This window comes from Macaca nemestrina, chromosome 11 (assembly GCF_043159975.1).
Source record: "Macaca nemestrina isolate mMacNem1 chromosome 11, mMacNem.hap1, whole genome shotgun sequence".
Taxonomy (NCBI): Eukaryota; Metazoa; Chordata; class Mammalia; order Primates; family Cercopithecidae; genus Macaca; species Macaca nemestrina.
Genome location: NC_092135.1, coordinates 100,824,084 through 100,844,626, shown reverse-complemented (window position 1 = coordinate 100,844,626; position 20,543 = coordinate 100,824,084). Strand labels below are relative to the sequence as shown.

The 20,543-nt window shown below is 38.8% G+C and overlaps 1 protein-coding gene across 14 annotated transcripts in view; it reads left to right on the top strand.

Moving 5' to 3' along the window:
- The window catches only part of LOC105468072 (islet cell autoantigen 1 like), a 101,451-nt gene that overhangs the window by 38,117 nt on the left and 42,791 nt on the right, over window positions 1-20,543 (top strand). For all 14 annotated transcript variants that reach the window (XR_979274.3, XM_011718031.3, XM_071073209.1 and 11 more), the window contains 8 exons: window positions 606-774; window positions 4,249-4,321; window positions 9,145-9,268; window positions 10,691-10,889; window positions 12,973-13,098; window positions 14,200-14,298; window positions 15,380-15,462; window positions 18,436-18,479. Coding sequence is in view for 13 of the 14 variants with exons in the window: in XM_011718031.3 (XP_011716333.2) it covers window positions 606-774; window positions 4,249-4,321; window positions 9,145-9,268; window positions 10,691-10,889; window positions 12,973-13,098; window positions 14,200-14,298; window positions 15,380-15,462; window positions 18,436-18,479 (917 nt within the window). In the remaining variant the exon portion in view is untranslated. The remainder of the gene's footprint in view (window positions 1-605; window positions 775-4,248; window positions 4,322-9,144; window positions 9,269-10,690; window positions 10,890-12,972; window positions 13,099-14,199; window positions 14,299-15,379; window positions 15,463-18,435; window positions 18,480-20,543) is intronic.

Sequence of the window (20,543 nt, the reverse complement as noted above, 5' to 3'; positions counted from 1 at the left end):
ATATAAAGCAAGCATTAGCATGTCAGACTGAGAACATCAATAGTAGGGGCCGGATGTGGTAGTTCACACCTGTAATCCCAGTGCTGCATGAGGCTGAGGCAGGAGCTTGCTTGAGCCCACGTTATCGTGAACTATGATTGCACCACTACATTAGAGCCTGAGCGATGGAACGAGACCCTGACTCTAAAAAAAAATTATATTTAGTACCTTTTTTCCATTTGTCAGATTAAATATTGGCTAGCTAAACGTATTTATTATTGATTTTTTTTTTTTTTTTTTTTTGAGACGGAGTCTTGCCCTGTCTCCCAGGCTGGAGTGCAGTGGCACGATCTCGGCTCACTGCAAGCTCCACCTCCCAGGTTCACGCCATTCTCCTGCCTCAGCCTCCCGAGTAGCTGGGACTACAGGTGCCTGCCACCACGCCTGGCTAATTTTTTTTGTATTTTTAATAGAGACAGGGTTTCACCGTTTTAGCCAGAATGGTCTCGATCTCCTGACCCTGTGATTCACCTCCCAAAGTGCTGGGATTACAGGCATGAACCACCGTGCCTGGCCTATTATTGAGAATTTTTACAAGAAGTTTAATTTTAGTCTGTTCATTGTAGTCACTCCATGGATTCCTTTGGGCAACCCAGACCAGAAGATAATCAGTCAGTAGTCAGCAGAATGCAAAAGAAATACTGGAAAACTAAACAGGTCTTTATCAAAGCAACAGGAAAAAAAGAGGATGAGCACTTGGTGGCGTCTGATGCTGAACTGGATGCTAAACTTGAGGTAAATTTGAGCATTCTATGTATTGCATATAACCGGCCATTATTTGGGGCTCCAAGGGGGACTGCAACAAGTTTTCACACTGGAGAGCTTATGGGGATAATAGAATATTTAGTTGTATCCAGCTGTCAATCAGAGCCCTGACTAGGAGGTCACAGTTCTCACAAACTGAAAATTTGCAAAACTGGTATTCACTAACTTAGATAAAATATGAATAAAGTAGTTTCTCTGGCACACATATTACAGTTTTTAAGCCAAGTCTTAATGAATTAATTACATTCCCAATTGAGACCATGTACTCATTATATATCAAGTCATACTATTTTATAGTACTTTGATATGAAGTCTTATACCTCATTGAAATAATTAAAATCAAACAGCGAATGAATATAATAGTTATTGTTTCTATTTTATTAAGAGATAGAGTTATTGAAATATTTCCTAATGCCTTTTTTGACTGTTTTTTATTTTAAATAATTGCCGTGAAACAATTTTAAAGCAATAAATGGTTTAAAGTAAGTAGGCTAATTAGAGAAGAGTATAATATAAATGAATAAAAAAGTCTGAGTTTCTTTTTTTTTTTTTTTGGACGGAGTTTCACTGTGGTTGCCCAGGCTGGAGCACAATGGCGCAATCTCGGCTCACCACAACCTCCGCCTCCTGGGTTCAAGCGATTCTCCTGCCTCACCCTCCCGAGTAGCTGGGATTACAGGCCTGTACCACCATTCCCAGCTAATTTTGTATTTTTAGTAGAGACAGGGTTTCTCCATGTTGGTCAGGCTGGTCTCAAACTCCCGACCTCAGGTGATCCACCTGCCTCAGCCTCCCAAAGTGCTGGGATTACAGGTGTGAGCCACCACGCCCAGCTCAAATGTCTGAATTTTTAAATGCAGATTTACTAACTCAACATATATATATATATACACACACACACACACACACACATATACACACACTAATTTAAGCTAACTCTTACAAATATTTCTAAGCAGGGATTCTGTTATACTTGGAATATAATCATTATGGTGGGATTCTTAAAAATATGGGTCTAATTAAACTGGTCTTGATCAAGTATTTTCATTCTGCAAAAAGTAAACTTACTGCCAAAACAAATACGGAAATAGATAAAAAATTTGACAAGATTTTACTATTTGTATTGAAAAGTATTCCTCGGATTCAGTGACAAATGTGTAAAAATGAAGACTTTATTATTATTGGTGTTGTATGTTTTAACGCAACAAGAACTTGTTCCAGATATATTCCCATAGAAGTGGGAATGTATGAGGTTTTGGTATTGTTTTACATTGTTAGGTCATCTGTGGGTGACATGTTTTATATTCAGTGTAAATCTGGCCATTAGATAAGTATTTGGAATCAACCAAGAACTTTCTCCCACATTTGTATTTTTAAAAATGAGAAACAGTTTTATTATAAAAATAAAAATAGTGCGTAAACCTATGGAAAAAATATCAAGCATAATCACGTCATCTTAGTAGAACTATCTTTTCTGTATTCTTTTTTTTTTTTGAGATGGACTCTTGCTCTGTTGCCCAGGCTGGAGTGCGGTGGCATGATCTCAGCTCACAGCAACCTCCGCCTCCAGGGTTGTTCAAGCAATTCTCTTGCCTCAGCTTCCCAAAGAGCTGGGATTACAGGAGCCTGCCACCATGGCTGGCTAATTTTTGTATTTTTAGTAGATACAGGGTTTCACCATGCTGGGCAGGCTGGTCTCTAACTCTCGAACTCAGGCGATCCACCCACCTCGGCCTCCCTCCCAAAGTGCTGGGATTACAGGCAGGAGCCGTGTTGTATTCTTTTCTAATCTTCTTCCATATGCATTTAAAACAGATTTTACAAATGCCAAATCCAGATACCAAATGCACTTCAAACATGTCTAAAGTCATAAGGAAAATCGATGCCTGCTCCTCCTTTTACGATTTTCGTGTTTATTATCTACCTTCTTTAGGCTTGATCAAACATCAAAATAATAATAAAAACTGCTCCAGAGTTAGAATGTTCAGGCTTCTTGATGATATTAGGCATCTGAAAAATCAAAGGGTTAGGGCTTAGTATTATATACCAGTACCAAGATCTTTTTGAACTAAGTCACATAAAAATTCTTTAGTGTAGCTGGGTGCGGTGGCTCACGCCTGTAATCCCAGCACTTTGGGAGGCCTAGGCGGGCGGATCATGAGGTCAGGAGATTGAAACCATCCTGGCGAACACGGTGAAACCCCATCTCTACTAAAAATACAAAAAAATTAGCCGGGCATGGTGGTGGGCGCCTGTAGTCTCAGCTTCTCAGGAGGCTGAGGCAGGAGAATGGTGTGAACCCGGGAGGCGACGGAGCTTGCAGTGAGCGGAGATCGCGCCACTGCACTCCAGCCTGGGAGACACAGCGAGACTCCGTCTCAAAAAAAAAAAAAAAAAAAAAAAAATTCTTTAGTGTAGATTCTGAACAGACAGGCCTTGCTATTAAAAAAAAAAAAAAAAAAATCTAATCCCATCACTTTGGGAGGCTGAGGCAGGTGGATCACCTGAGGTCAGGAGTTCAAGACCAGCCTGGCCAAGATGGTGAAACCCTGTCTCTACTAAAAATACAAAAATTAGCCGGGCGTGGTAACAGGCACCTGTAATCCCAGCTACTGAGGAGGCTGAGGCAGAAGAATTGCTTGAACCCAGGTGGCAGAGGTTGCAGTGAGCCGAGATTGCACCACTGAACTCCAGCCTGGGCGACAGAGTGAGACTCCACCTCAAAAAAAAAAAAAAACAAAAAATCCTCATTGTAGCTATACTCTAAAACTTACGCTGGCTTGTTTATCTGGGAACACCTACATGTATTAATTCGTTGAAGATTTATGTCATGTATATAGTGTGGCCTCATCTCAAATTTTCATGTGCTTAATTTTGAAACGAGAGTCTACTGGATATTTCCTTTTCTGTTAGCAATTAGCAGCAGTAGTAATGAAAGAATTAATATCTATAGAAAATTCTTTAAAAAAATCTAAAAATAATTTATATTTGATGTTATAATACATTATTTAATTTTTATAGTAAATTCACTAATCTGTTTTGCTTAGACCAGTATGGAAGAAAAGCCAGACTCGGAGTTAACACTTTGTAAGTTTATCTACACTCTGTTCATCTGTGGTTGGCAGTATTTGATGCAGTTTATATTAGATTTATGTTTTTGTTATTTAGATTGTTTGGAGCTGAGATGAGGACAAATTCGTCACTTTTAATTTTTTGTTTGCTCCCATATATTTATTATCATTTTTTCCAGCTCTCATGGGGGAATGTGCTTTCTACATAGGAAGTAAAACCAAAACTAAAGCACACGTCATAGCCAAGGAAAATAGACATAATGTTTTTAAAACAGACATAATACTTATAAGAAAATGTTTTGCTTTTGGAGTGCTTATAACATATGTTTGTTTATAGTTCTTTAAATTGTCCTAATAAAATTTATATCTCAAGGTTTTTCACTCCGTTCAAGAGACATGCACTGAACTTCTGAAGATAGTCGAGAAATACCAGCTAAGACTCAATGGTATGAAATCCTAGATATCTATCTGATAATTCCCATTTAAAATAAATATTAGCATTTTTTAAAATGAAAGATTTAATGTAATAGTAGAACAATTTTGTGAATAGCATCTTATGGCAGAATATGAATATTTACAGTGACCTGTTCTCAAAGGCGCCCCAGTATTCTCTCTTTTCTCCTCAGTTAATCAAATCCTCTAACCCAGATTTATGTTTTGCTGATATTCTTTTTTTTCTTTGAGACAGGGTCTTTCTCTATCACCCAGGCTGGAGTGCAGCGGTGCGATCACAGCTCACTACAGTCTCCACCACCTGGGCTCAAGTGATCCTCCCGCCTCAGCCTACCAAGTAGCTGGGATACCTGGCTAATTTTTGTACTTTTTGGTAGACACAGGATCTCACTATGCTGCCCAGACTGGTTTCAAATTCCTGGTCTCAAGTGATCCTCCTGCCTCGACCTCCCAAAGTGCTGGGATTACAGGTGTGAGTCACCATGCCTGGGCCTGCCCAGCATCTGAAATGGATTTGTTTCCATCACTTAAACCTGTCTTTCTTTTTTTTTTTTTCTTTTTTTTTTTTTTGAGATGGAGTCTTGCTCTGTGGCCCAGGCTGGAGTGCAGTGGCGCGATCTGGGCTCACTGCAAGCTCCGCCTCCCGGGTTCCCGCCATTCTCCTGCCTCAGCCTCCTGAGTAGCTGGGACTACAGGCGCCCGCCACCGCGCCCGGCTAATTTTTTTTTTGTATTTTTAGTAGAGACAGGGTTTCACTGTGGTCTCGATCTCCTGATCTTGTGCTCCGCCCGCCTCGGCCTCCCAAAGTGCTGGGATTACAGGCTTGAGCCACCGCGCCCGGCCTTAAACCTCTCTTTCTTGACTCCCACTTGCCCTTGCAATTAAATTTAATTCCTCTGCTGCTGTTTACAGAAAAACATGATGTAATTGTCTGTATGCATGGTCTCTGTTCCTTTCCTTCCACTTTCTCTTGTACTCACTCCAGTCAAGTTTTCATCCGCATCACTCCACCAAATTTCTCTTGTCAAGGTCGTGATTAACCAACTCCTATCTAAATCTGGCTTATCACATTATTTAACACAGTTGATTATTTCCTATTCCTTGATACACTTTCTTCACTTGGTTTTCCGGATTTTCCTCCTCCTGGTCACTCTTTCTTGGCATCCTGCCTTTGCTGATTCTCTTCTCTCCTGGACCTGTTCGGGTTAAAACTCAATCTTTGGATCACTTCTCCTTTTTTAATTACCATGGGCCTGCTGGACATGGCGACCTCTCTAATCACTCCTCCTAAAACTTTCTCCCCTTTAGCCATATTAATACCTTACATAGTAGGCATATCTGCATAGTGGAATCCCTAACTTCCTTTGTGTATTTGGTCAAATGTCATCTTTTTAAATGAGGCCCTCCCTGAACTGCATATCTAAAATGCAATACTCTCTGCGCTCAGAGGGTACAAAAAATACAGTACAATACAATGCAATGCAATGCAATACTCTTTTCTCTCAAAACTCCCTGTCCAGTTAACAATATTCAACATTCTATATATTTTGTCCATTGTTTTTCTTCCCACCACTAGAATATGCCCTCCCTAAGGGCAGACTTTTTTTTTTTTTTTTGAGGCGGAGTCTCACTCTGTCGCCCAGGCTGGAGTTCAGTGGCGCAATCTCAGCTCACTGCAACCTCTGCCTCCTGGGTTCAAGCAGTGCTCTGCCTCAGCCTCCCAAGTAGCTGGGATTATAGGCGCTCACCAGCATGCCCGGCTAATTTTTGTATTTTTAGTAGAGATGGGGTTTCACCATCTTAGCCAGGTTGGTCTTGAACTCCTATCCTTGTGATCCACCCGCCTTGGCCTCCCAAAGTGCTGGGATTACAGGCGTGAGTCACTGCACCCGGCCAGGACAGAATTTTTCTGTTATATTTCTGTGTCTACAGTCTAGAAACAATGGTCTAGCATGTAGTCAGTACTCGATAAATATTTGATTTCAATGAATCAATAATTTTTCTCATGTAGCTACGTAAATTAATCTGATCACTTTATAATCAGATCTTATATATTGTCCCATTAAAGAAAGAAATCCAATAAAGCATGATTATTCAAGTATTTTTTTGACTACCTGCCATGTGCTTTTCCCAAGGAAATAGTTGGAGAAACAACTTTTGTAACAAAAAGAGAGACAATATAAGTAGTATGTAATTGAGTTCAGAATAATGATATAGACATAACTGAATTCCTAGGAGTGAAAAATAACCATGGATTAGAGTAATTGGTAAAGACAACTCCATAGACAGGAATTGAGGTAAAACTTAAAGGATTTATAGAAGTTGAACATGTAGAGAAGAGACTTGGAGTTTAAAGAGCTTAAAGAATGAGAACAGCCTGCATGGACAGAAGAGTTTGTCATTGAAACTAATGGGAGGATAAAGGAACAAAGGAAATTTGGGGTCAGATTACTAATGACTTTATATATTTTACCAAGCAGTAAAAGGCCATCACAATCACTGGACCAAGTGAGTCCTGTCTTAGAAATGAAAATGTGAAGAAAATCAGCAAGTTTATATACCCTGAAATCACTGGATCTTTTAGCACTCTGGTAGAGCATTTCAGGATAAGGAAGAGATATACATATATAGATTTAATTGTGTATTTTCGCTTCAAGATTGTGTATAAATACGTGATTTCTTGAAGACATTTGTATTAATACATCTGTTGGGAGTAACATCAGACAAATGCAGTAGGTTAGTCCAGCACCATAAATTTATGGGAATCTCTTGACTGAGGGGAGAACACGTCAGGGAGGGGTCTCTGTAGATTTTGGCAGGCAGGTCTCAACATAGAAGCAGCAAAGATTCAGCCTCACTGACTGCCCTTTCTGCAATGATAAAGGTAAGCTTCAGTGATCATTTATGTTCAGTTGATAGTTGATAATGAAGTATTCCAAGTATTCAAAGTGCTTTCTGAACCACTATACCCAAATGAATATTTTCTAGTAGGTTTTTTGTTTTGTTTTGTTTTTGAGGTGGAGTCTCGCTCTGTCACCCAGGCTGGAGTGTAGTGGCATGATCTATGCTCACTGCAAGCTCCACCTCCCAGGTTCATGCCATTCTCCTGCCTCAGCCTCTCGAGTAGCTGGGGCTACAGGCGCCTGCCACCATGCCTGGCTAATTTTTTGGATTTTTAATAGAGACGGGGTTTCACCGTGTTAGCCAGGATGGTCTCGATCTCCTGACCTCGTGATCCACGCGCCTCGGCCTCCCAAAGTGCTGGGATTACAGGTGTGAGCCACTGTGCCCAGCCCTAGTAATTTTCATTGAGGTTTATTTTATGATGTTCTGATTCAAAGGAAATGTGTAAACTGTACATCAGCATTAAATTAGCGTGACTCCCCAAACCGCATCTGCTCTGTATCAGGTCGGTTGTTCATGGTTTTATTAGAGATGAGACTACAGACTGTGTAGACACCTTCCTCATTACACCATTGTGCTCTCCTTGGGTCACTCTTACAGGCATGGCGGCGGGGACAGGGGGAGTGGGGAGGCAGCATGAGGAGGCCTGAGTTCTGTTGCTGCCCCACAAATAGCCAGGCATTTACCTTTCAGTTTTAACTTTGATTTTCTATGAAGTAGGATGAAATTAGGCATGACATTTGTTGTTGTTTATGTACTTTAAGCTTATAATTGGAGCGCAGTGGGTTTTCTCCCCTTATTAGTCTTATTGTGATTACAGGATCAGCTTACACTAGATCAATATTTCTTAAATTGTGGTGAAGGACTTTTTTTTTGTTGCATGGTTTACTTTCAATCTGTTGTAAACTGATACCTTTGTAAAATTCAGTTAAAATGAATTTTTAGCTGAGCACTGTGACTCGTGCCTGTAATTCCAGTGCTTTGGGAGGCCAAGGTGGGAAGACGGCTTGAGGCTAGAAGTTTGAGACCAGCATGGGCAACATAGTGAGACCCTGCCTCTAAAATAATTTTTTAAAAATTAGCCAAGCACTCATGCCTGTAGTCTAAGCTACTCAGGAGGCTGAGGCAGGAGGATCACTTGAGCCCAGGAATTCGAGGTTGCAGTGAGCTATGATCAAGCCACTGCACTCCAGGCTGGGCATCAGAGCAAGATCCCATCTTTTAAAAAAATAACTTTTAGAAAAATGAAATAAAATGCGTGAAAAATGTATTATAAGCTCACTTTATTAGATTTGACAAATATAAAATGCTTAAAGTCTCTACACAGTTATTCTCAGTTTCCTTCCTTCTTTGCTTGTCACAGCTTGGTAACAGAGGATTCTGGACCAATACTGGTACATGGCCCACACTTTGAGCAGCAGTGCACTAGATGACAGTTTTTAGGGTTGCTGGAGCAGAACTGTGGACATCTGTGGGTCTGGGATACCAATCATAGGAAACTGAAGCCAGGATGGAGTCAAGAATGAATTAACAAGTTTAAATAGGAAACACTTTGTAAGAGGCAATTATCCTAAAATACATCTCTGCACATTTGAAAATGCATCATTTATGGCTTTGTTTTGTAGTTTTGAGAGATTTTTGTCACTAAAAATCAGTCCTTCTCAAAGCGAGGTCCATGGATTCACTGTGTCGAAACCATCTGGAGTGCTGATAAGAAGCCAGATTCCCTAGACCTATGGAAAGTAGAGTCTCTGGAAATGGAGCCCAGGAATTGCATTTAAAAAATAAGTCTCTCTTCTTCCCCCAAGTAAATCTTGTATAGAAAGTTATTGCTGTGAGAATTGTAGTTGTGTATATGTTTTAAACAAATGATGAAAGGAAACAATTAACTACACTGTAATTTTTTTCCTAGTTATATCAGAGGAAGAAAATGAGCTAGGGCTCTTTTTAAAGTTTCAAGCGGAACGGGATGCAACTCAAGCTGGCAAAATGATGGACGCCACTGGCAAGGCACTTTGTTCTTCAGCCAAGCAAAGGTTTACCATGGTGGTTCATTATCTTGAATCTGTAGTCAATCTGACAGTTTTGACATATGTACTTAAATTTGCATATTTGTAAAGGTCACTGTTCATTCTAATAAAGGGTTAAAGAGAAATATACCACAGTTATATGTTTTGATACCTAATTCTTAATTACTAATTTTGTATTCAAAATAATTATTTAATGATTGATGTTCTTTTATTTCCCCTAAAATCAGACAAGTGTCAGTTATATTTCTCAACTGGTTTAATGTAACAGTCACAGAATGACTAACATCTTAAAAATGTGTATTTCCAATTTCACTTTTTGATACCATACTATAAATACAGTGGTACTTTTTAATTAGAAAATTTTTTTCTTCTTAATTACATAGTTTCCAGTTATTATTTCAGTTTCTAATATAATGATACCTACTGCAAAGCATCTCCTATAATTACTAAACCGAGCCCAAATCTTTAGCATTTAAGAAGAATAAAACAGTCCTTATCAGACCTATAATGATGGTATCCAATTTATATAGCTTTATTCTGAAACATCACGTCAGTTCAGAAGTCTATCTTGAAGGAAGTGACATGGAGGTACTAAGTACAGGGCCCTCCAATGGCCACTAAGCAAAAAGGAGGAATTGGATTTAATTTGTGTTTCTTAAATACTTGTTATCTTGTCCTCATCCTCAGCTGCTAAGAACTCCATACTCATTAGTTCTCCTAGCATCTCATCTACTCTTCCAAACCCAGGTTTTCCCTGAACTTGTCAAATGAAAGGCTTTCTGTTAATTGGATTATGCTTTATGAATGCAGGTTCTCTGTTCCTCTCAGAACTGTTTTCTAAATGGCACATTTACTTCTCAGGTTATTTATACATGGAATAACATCCAGAGTATTGCAAAATGACATATTTCCTAAAGTAATACTGGGGGAGGTTTAGACACTTTTTTTTTTTTTGAGGTGGAGTTTCACTCTGTTGCCCAGGCTGGAGTGCAGTGGTGCCATCTTGGCTTGCTGCAACCTCCACTTCCTGGGTTCAAGTGATTCTCCTGCCTCAGCCTCCCGAGTAGCTGGGATTACAGGCACCCGCCCACCATTCCCAGCTAATCTTTTGCATTTAGTAGAGACAGGGTTTCGCCATGTTGGCCAGGCTGGTCGCAAACTCCTGACCTCAGGTGATCTGCCCGCCTTGGCCTCCCAGAGTGTTGGGATTACAGGCGTGAGCCACCGCTCCCGGCCAACACATATTTATTGATAATTCAGAGTTGGCTATATGATCCTTATTTGCTTTCAAAATCTCCTTAGGGAACTTAATAAATTTTTACTTGTAGATTCATCTTGTTAGCAAATATGCTTTGTCATTGGTTTAAACTTTGTTTTGTTTTACTTATGATGTGTTCAACCCTCTGATTTTTACCTCTCTGCCATTAGATTGGCCCTGTGTACTCCTCTGTCTCGTCTGAAGCAAGAAGTAGCAACATTCAGCCAAAGGGCGGTATCTGATACCTTGATGACAATTAATCGGATGGAGCAGGCGCGCACAGAATACAGAGGAGCTCTGCTGTGGATGAAAGATGTATCCCAAGAGCTGGACCCAGACACCTTAAAGCAAATGGAAAAGTTTAGAAAAGTATGAAAATGTATCCTTTTCCTTTTCTTGGTGTATGAAATATGGAACTGCCACAGAATAATTAAGATAATAAAATTTCAGGTGTTTGTTGAGAAATGTATGTTTCATTATACATTCTTGGTTGCTTGGAGACTGTAGTTGAAGTACAAAAGTTTATCACACTTTTATTTTTACTCCTGGAGTGGCATCTTCACACCGTCTACCTTTTTTATTAATTTTTTTAATCTGTTTCATGATAGATCTAAATTACCTCTTAAATGTGCTTGCTTGAACTTTTGAGATTCGTTGCAGGAAGAAAATAGTTTATTACAGAGGGACAAAAGTAATTTAAGTAAAAACTCATGTAAAATGATTATTAATTATAAGAAAATATGAAGGTTATCAAAATTTTTATTCTGTCACAATACAAAGTTTGGCCACAGACTTCATATGTTTTTGCTAAATAAACTCCTTATTATAAATTATAACCCCTCATTGTATGATACATAAATAACAAAATTCATTTTACCATTCATTTCATAAATAGAGACCCCATAATAAAAATAATAATATTTAATTCTGATGGAGCCATGACTCTGGGCCAGATGTTAAGTGGTTTGCCTCATTGATTACACACAACAGCCCTATGAAGTAGGTGAATACATGGCCTCAGGCCACAACAACCTCGTATTCCATCCCTTTTACATCCTTTGACAGAATACAGTCCAAGGGAGTGATTGAACAACATTGTGAATGCGCTAAATGCCACTTAATTGAACACTTTAAAATTGCTAATTGTATGTTATGCAACTTTCACCTCAATTTTTAAAAGAAGAATAATGTATTAGTCTATTTTCATGCTGCTGATAAAGACATACCTGAGACTGGAAAGATATTTAATGGACTTAAACAGTTCCATGTGGCTGGGGAGGCCTCACAATCATGGTAGAAGGCAAGGAAGAGCAAGTCACGTCTTACATGGATGGTGGCAGGCAAAAAGAGCTTGTACAGGGAAACTCCCCCTTTTAAAACTATCAGATCTTGTGAGACTTACTATCACAAGAACAACATGGGAAAGACCTGCCCCCATGATTCAATTATCTCTCACTGGGTCCCTCCCATAACATGTGGGAATTCAAGATGAGATCTTGGCAGGGACACAGTCAAACCACATCAAATACAATCCAAGTCCCTATCTGGACCCTAAAAACCCTGCATGGCCTGATCTCTGGTCCCTCCACAACCACATGTTGTACTTGCTTCCTACACTCCAGGAAGAATGTGCTCTACCTCCTTGCTGCTTGTTCTTCTAACATGATAAGGTCTTCACCCCCTACCACTCTCAGAACCTTTGTCCTTGCTTGTCCCTAGTTCTGAAATGCTCTCCCCAGGGTCTTAGCATAGTCTGCTCATCATCTTTCTGTCCCAGTTCAAACATCATGCATGATCTCACCAGGGACTTTCATGTCATCAGTCATTCATTTCTGTTTACTTATTTGCTACTTTTGCAACTATATATTTATTTACTTCTTTTTTTCGTGTGCCTCCCTACCCAAGGATGGTGGGGAAGAACATTGTTTTGTTCACCACAGTATCTCAGAGCCTAGAACAATGCCTTGCATATAATAGGTACATTTGTTGAATGAATATATTAAAAAGTTGAGTATTCACACTACCTGATGGCATGACTCACCATTTATTCAAGAAATACAATAGGCCTCTACTGGAATTTATAAATATCTGCATGATTCAGAAATATTATTAATATTTCTCAGTGCTTTAATGAGGTCCCCTTTCCATTTATTCTTCTGCTCTTAGCTAAGTGCTATCTATGAATAGTTTTAAATGTTTCTTTTTATTTGGAATAGTTTTTTAAAAACGATTTGCTTTCCATCTATTATCTCATACTTTCTCAGCATAAAGATATCTTCTGGAAAGAATCTCCTACAATTACTAACAGCCAAAATCTTCATCATTACTCATGAAATATTATGATACAGGGAAAAGGAATTAGTCTTTATTATAATTTATTTCTGAAACTATTATGAACCTTGTACTATATTTATACTATATATCTGTAATAAAAATTAGCATTTTATTGCAGGTACAGATGCAAGTGAGAAATAGCAAAGCTTCTTTTGACAAGTTAAAGATGGATGTTTGTCAGAAAGTGGATTTACTTGGAGCTAGTCGCTGCAATATGCTATCTCATTCGCTCACTACCTACCAGGTACCCACCTCCATGGTCAGCATGTCCTTGCAGTAAAGATGAGTGGTGAGATTCCTTTTTAAAAGTTGTCTAGAGGGTGCAAAAAACTATGTGTGATTAGATTCCTTTGAATAGCAATGTTGGGCTTAGAAACCAAAGTTTTCTAATTCTAAGTTCTATGTTCTTTTCATTCTGCCAAGTTGCCATCCTGTATCACTTTAACCTCAGAAGTCTCACTTGTGCTTATATTACCACAAATCACATATAAATAACACACAATGAATAAGTTAGATATTAATAAGCAGTTATTGATTTTTACATATATTTTTAAATGGAAAAAATTGAATAAACTGTACTTACATAAGAAAAGAGTAATAAACTACAGGAAATGGACATTAACTCCTGCTTTTAGGGAGTCTGCCTATTGCAGTTCAGTACTGTGGGATTCAGGAATGGAGAAAGGATGCACTTGAAAATAACTGTGTGTGATATCTGTTTAGCATCTTGCCTGAAACACAACAGCTATGAGTTCAATTCTCCTTTATTCTCTCCATTCATCCCCCTCACTTTAATCAGGAACCCTGAAGCAGCGAGGAAAATTTCCAATTACTTGAGTTAGCTTGAGAACACATTTTTTGGCAAATCTCTCTTGAACTCTAGATGAAAGGCCAGATTTAGTGAATGTAATTTTTAGTGGTAAATGTAATTTTTCTCCAATTAAAAAGTTTTATATATTCCCATTAATATAAAGATTACACATGTGTCCCTCCTTTAACAGAGACTGGTATTTTTGTGCTTTTAACATTTCTCTTTTTGATATCTCAGATGTTCTAATCCCTAAGTTTTCATTCTCTTAGCTGCAGTTACTCTCTAGGTGGCTCCAGTGTGCATTCCTGTGCTATTTATACCGATAACACCCACACGTGCAGACAAAGATGCCAATTCTTATGCACAATCACTATTTGCAGTGCTTTATGGTTCCGAAAACTTGGAAAATTGAATTTAGTTCCTGCTGCTTCTTACTTGGCAACTGTTCATCTACTAAACTAGTAAGGAAATATAGCACTTAAAAAATCATGGAGGTGAAGGAGAACTGTAGTGTCACCTTTTCTTTTTTTGCAGAGAACACTGCTTGGATTCTGGGAGAAAACAGCTCAAATGATGTCCCAAATTCATGAAGCCTGTACTGGCTTTCATCCATATGATTTTGTAGCTCTCAAGGTACATTGCGTTCCATGTTCTCTTGTTTAGATGTATTACACTTCATTTAGGTGATAACATTGAAACTTTTTTTTTTTTTTTTTAACCAAGGTTAATTTAAAATTTACAAAACATTGAGAAACATTCTCCTTCAGCCAAGGGTCAGCATTTTCCTAATTGCAAATGCTGCCAGCAACACTGAAATACATAGGAATACTGCTGGCAGGCTCAAGATATTAGTAGGACAGGGAAAAAGAGGGAGACAGTAAAAAGAGAATTTAAATGCAAAGGAGATAAGAAAAGGCTATGGAAAGGAAAAACTTAAGAGGAACAAGTGATGGAAAGTGGTCATGTGTTCTCAAAAATGAACAGATTACCTACCTGACGATATTAGAAGTTACAGAAAAACTTTGTTTTACTTTTACACTGATGTCATGGATATAGTTCATGATACCAACATTATGCCAGGTTTCAGTACCTTTTAACTTACCATTCATTCTGCCTTATTTTCAGTAAAGCTTGAAAGTGTTGCTGGCTGGTTTGTTCAAGCTGGATGTGGTATTTGTGATAGGCTCATATCTTGCATATTTCTGGGGTTTAGGATGAACATAAAGTCATGTTCTGATATGGCATCTTCCAGCCCCAAAGATGCCCTTGAATTAGGTTGTTTTTTGTTTTGTTTTATTTTGACTTTTTATATAATAAATGCGTTGCTGTATGGCATACTGTGTATTTAGGCAAATTTTATATCCAATTTCTGCTCAGAATCAAAATTGAAAATCTTTAGCTGTATTTAGAGCATTGCGATACAGACTAGCAACACAGTTTAAGTGTTCTTTAGGCCTATTACTAAGTCGTTAAACTAATCTGTGGCTACCCCACATCACAGTATGTGCAGTTTGCACAGGCAGCCAGGAGAAACAAGTATATGAAGCTCAGTAGCTCAGTTCAGATTACAATAGCATACATGTCCTATATCTTTCACTCTCTAGTTCGGAACTTCCTATTTCATATGGTTCTTTAGAATTTATATTCTCATTTTCTTTGCAGAGAGGAAGAAACAGTCTTTCTATTTACTTAACATTGACTTTCTTATCCTTAGCAACTACAAGACACTCCAAGCAAGCTTACTGAAGACAATAAATATGAACAAATAGGCGGTTTTCTTACTGAACAGCTCAATAAGTAAGCAGGCATAAGTCATCTGTGTCATGTTATAGAAGTCCTGGATACCATCATATGATACATGTGGAAAGAATTGTTTCTTCTCTTACTGAATATTTATTTCTATGTCATTTTTCCAATCAACACTAAACATTTGTGTCATAGTCTGTTTTGCTATAACAGAATACCTGAGACAGGGAAATTTATAAAGTAAAAAAGTTTAGCTTATGGTTCTGCAGGCTGGGGAGTTCAAGGGCATGACCCTGGTTTCTGGTGAGAGCTTTAGTGCTGCTTCATAACATGGCAGAAAAGGTCAAAGGGGAAGCAGACCTGTGTGAAGAGGCAAAATCAAGGGGCGTGCTGGCTGTATAACAACCCATTCAGAAGCATTCCTGAGAGAACTAATCCAATCTCATGAGAGTAAGAACTCACTCATTACCATGAAAAAGGCACTAAACCATTCATGAGGGATCTGCCCCCATGACCCAAACACCTCTTACTAGGTCTCCACCTCCCAATACTCCCACACTGAGGTTGGGGTCAGATTTCAACAAGAGTTTTGATGAGGAGAAATTCAAACCTTAGCAATTTGTTTTGAAACTATATATATATATATATATATATATATATATATATATATATATATATATATTTCCATTTTTTTCTTAATATCTAGATCCTACACAAATTTTTTACATTTTTTAACATAGCAGACAAAGGACATGACAGGAGTATCAAACTGATTGGGGTCATTAAGAGTCTGTCATTTGGGATACTGAGCCTTGTATTAAGAGCCACAAGTACCTCTAGTGACTCTTGAAATGGGCAGCTAGAGAGAATAAAGGGACAGGTACCAGCATCTGTGAAATAAACTATGAGAAATCTATTTCCAGAATAACATACATAGGACTGGGACTGGTTACCTGAAAATATGGGCTGTTGCCATGTACATCCTTCATGTCCCCTGTTTCCCTTTTATTATATTGTCCCTTTGTTTTTCTTTCAAAGCTGCTATTTAATTCTCATTTTAACCAGATTCAGTATATTAACGAACTCAGAAATAAGGGCCAGTGATAAACCATATATTGTTGAGTAGAAGGTGATCATGAGAGAGTGGTTTGTTATAAAGCCCAACGCGCCTTGGAGTTTGCCTCTTGGCATGTGTCCACTTCCCCTTTGACCTTCTCTACCATGTTATGATGCAGCACTAAAGCCCTTGTCAGAAGCCGGGGCCATGATCTTTAACTTACCAACCTGCAGAACTAAATCAACCTCTTTTCTTTATAAATTACTCAGTCTCAGGTATTCTGTTATAGTAATACAAAATGAACTAAGACACAAATGTAACATAAGACATTTTCCCATCTTCTCTATGAGGAAATCCAAACCAATTTTTTTTGCTAATTTGAATGTATAAATGTTTTAAGATAAACATTGATCAAATGTCTAGTTATAAATTAAATTTGTGAATTTATATATTGACTTTTGACTTTTTTTTTTTTTTTTTTTTTTTTGACAGTGTCTCACTCTTTTTGTCCAGGCTGGAGTTGAGTGGCACAATCTCAGCTCACTGCAACCTCCCCCTCCCAGGTTCAAGCGATTCTCCTGCCTCAGCCTCCCGAGTAGCTGGGATTACAGGCATGCACTACTAAGCCCAGCTAATTTCTGTATTTTTTAGTAGAGATGGACTTTCACCATGTTGGCCAGGCTGGTCTCGAACTCCTGACCTCAAGTGATCTGCCCACTTCAGCCTCCCAAAGTGCTGGGATTACAGGAGTAAGCCACCACGCCTGGCCTATATTGACATTTAAAATCATATGTTACATGAACTATGTTAATTTAGTAAAATTTTTCCATTCTCACATTTCACAAGAGTTTTATTCAAAATCCTCTCATGTATCTTTAGCAATGAGAGCTACTTTTCAAGTTAACTAGTAGATAGCCAAGCTCTTCACTTCTCTTCCATCCAGATTCTTTAAAAAAACATAATACTGTTAGGGAAAATTTCATTTCAGGTCATGAGTATTTATTTGCTCTGTAGGTTTATTTGTGTAGTATTTACAAGTAAATACTGTATAGATTTTTAAGTATCTTTAAAGATTTATTAAAAACAACTTTCAATACTAGCAACTGTGAGGTGATGCCCCAGGTGTAGTGAGTATGTCTGTGTTCAATTTATTTTTCTTTCTTTTTTTTTTTTTTTTTTGTTTTTAGACAGTCTTGCCCTGTCACCCAGGCTAGAGTGCAGTGGCACGATCTCGGCTCACTGCAATCTCCACCCCCCAGGTTAAAGCAATTCTCCTGCCTCAGCCTCCTGAGTAGCTGGGATTACAGGCACGCACCACCACACCTGGCTAATTTTTGTATTTTTAGTAGACACAGGGTTTCACCATGTTGGTCAGGCTGGTCTCGAACTCTTAACCTCATGATCCGCCTGTCTCAGCCTCCCAAAGTGCTGGGATTACAGGCGTGAGCCACTGTGCCCGGCCCAATTACTTTGTCTTAACTTTTTCTTTATTATATCAGATAGATGCTATAAATACCCAAAATTAGTATTGATTGAGGATATTTTAGGCTGATGTGTCTTGCAAACATCACTTAGTTGTTCAAAATAGGGTACTACATCTTTTCTAGAGTTCTTCATTCCCTTGATTTAGTTCACAAGTGTTCTTAAAACCTTTCAAGGCTTGAAAATGAAACTTCTTATTCTATGACTTTGATGGTGAAGGTTCTTGAAGATTGAGTACTGAGCGTGATGCCTGGTGCTTTGTAGATACTCAGTAAATGTTTATTGAAGGAATAAGGGGTGAAATGTCTGTATAGATCTATAAAAAAAGTAGGAAATTCACCAGATGTAGATTTTAGGGGATCTAGTGGACAATTTTATGTTTTCTGAGTAGAAAATTCTTTTTAACCATATAAAACTGTTTGGGGAATATAATTCACAAGTGTATTATAACAAAAAATCTACATTTTTTTTTGTTTTTACTTCAGGCTAGTTTTGTCTGATGAGGAAGCAAGCTGTGAGAGAGAACAAGGTAAGATGGTAAATTTATTACTTTGAAATGGTCACATTTTAAATGTCAAAATAGTTTATCACAGCCTTTTTTTTTTTTTTTTTTTTTTTTTTTTGAGACAGAGTCTCGCTCTGTCCCCCAGGCTGGAGTGCAGTGGCTCGATCTTGGCTCACTGCAAGCTCTGCCTCCCTGATTCACACCATTCTCCTGCCTCAGCCTCCCAAGTAGCTGGGACTACAGGCACCCACCACCACGCCCGGCTAATTTTTTTTGTATTCATAGTAGAGACAGGGTTTCACCGGGGTAGCCAGGATGGTCTAGATCCCCTGACCTTGTGATCTGCCTGCCTTGGCCTCCCAAAGTGCTGGGATTACAGGTGTGAGCCACCGTGCCCGGCCTCCGTCAGCTTTTGTTTTGTCTGGGCAAGTCTTTGTTTCTCCTTCATTTTTGAAGGATATTTTAGCTGGATATACTATTCTTGGGTAAAAGTTTTTTTCCTTCAGCAGTTTAAATGTCATGCCACTTTCTCCTGGCCTATAAGGTTTCCACTGAAAAGTCTGCTGCCAGACATTTTGGAGCTTTATTGTATGTGATTTGTTGCTTTTCTTTTGCTGCTTTTGGGATCTTTTCTTTATCCTTGACCTTTGGGATTTGATTACTAAATGCCTTGAGGTAGTCTTCTTTGGGTTAAATCTGCTTGGTATTCTATAACCTTCTTGTACTTGGATAGTGATATCTTTCTCTAGGTTTGGGAAGTTCTGTTATTACCCCCTTTGAATAAACTTTCTACCCCATCTCCTTCTCTACCTCCTCTTTAAGGCCAATAACTCTTATATTTTCCCTTCTGAGGCTGTCTTCTCGATCCTATAGGCATGCTTCATTGTTTTTTATTCTTTTTTCGTTTTTGTTTTTTGAGACAGAATTTGAATCTGTCGCCCAGACTCGAGTGCAGTGGCACAATCTTGGCACACTGCAACCTCTGCCTCCCAGGTTCAAATGATTCTCCTGCCTCAGGCGCCTGCCACCACACCCAATTTTTTTTTTTTTTTTTTTTTTTTTTTTTTTGAGATAGAGTTTTGCTCTTGTTGCCCAGGCTGGAGTGCAATGGCACAATCTCAGCTCACGGCAACCTCTGCCTCCTAGGTTCAAACGATTCTCCCCTGCCTCAGCTTCCCAAATAACTGGGATTACAGACATGTACCACCATGCCTGGTTAATTTTGTATTTTTAGTAGAGACAGGGTTTCTCCATGCTGCCCAGGCTAGTCTTGAACTCCTGACCTCAGGTGATCCACCCACCTGGCCTCTCAAAGTACTGGGATTACAGGCATGAGGCACTGCACCTGGCCTATTCTCTTTTCTTTTGTCTTCTCTGACTGTATTTTCAGATAACGTGTCTTCAAACTCACCGATTCTTTCTTCTGCTTGATCAATACTCCTGTTGACTCTGATGCATTCTTCACTATATCAGTTGAATTTTTCAACTCTGGAATTTCTGCTTGATTTTTAAAAGTTATTTTAATCTGTTTGTTAAGTTTACCTGATAGGAGTTCCTTTTCTGTGTTATCTTGAATTTCATTGAGCTTCCTCAAAACAGCTATTTTGAATTCTCTCTCTGAAAGGTCACATATCTCTGTCACTTCAGGATTGGTCACTAGTACACTATTTAGTTTGTTTGGTGAGGTCATGCTTTCCTGTATGGTCTTGATGCTTGTGGATATCTGTCGATGTCTGGGCATTGAAGAGTTACATATTTATTAGTCTTTGTAGTCTGGGCTTGTTTGTACCTGTCCTTCTTGGGAAAGTTTTCCAAGTATTCAAAGAGCACTGAGTTGTTATCATCTAAATCTTTGGTCATGATAGCTGTATCTGCATTGGGGGTGGGGCACCCCAAGCCCAGTAATGCTGTGGCTCTTGCAGAATTGTAGAGATACTGCCTTGGTGGTCTTGGGTAAGATCTGGGAGAATTCCCTGTATTACCAGGCAGAGACTCTTGTTCTTTTCCCTTACTTTCCCCCAGACACGTGGAGTTTCTCCAAAGCCAGCAAAATACTGGGTCTCACCCTGGGCCCCCAGTTACCACTGC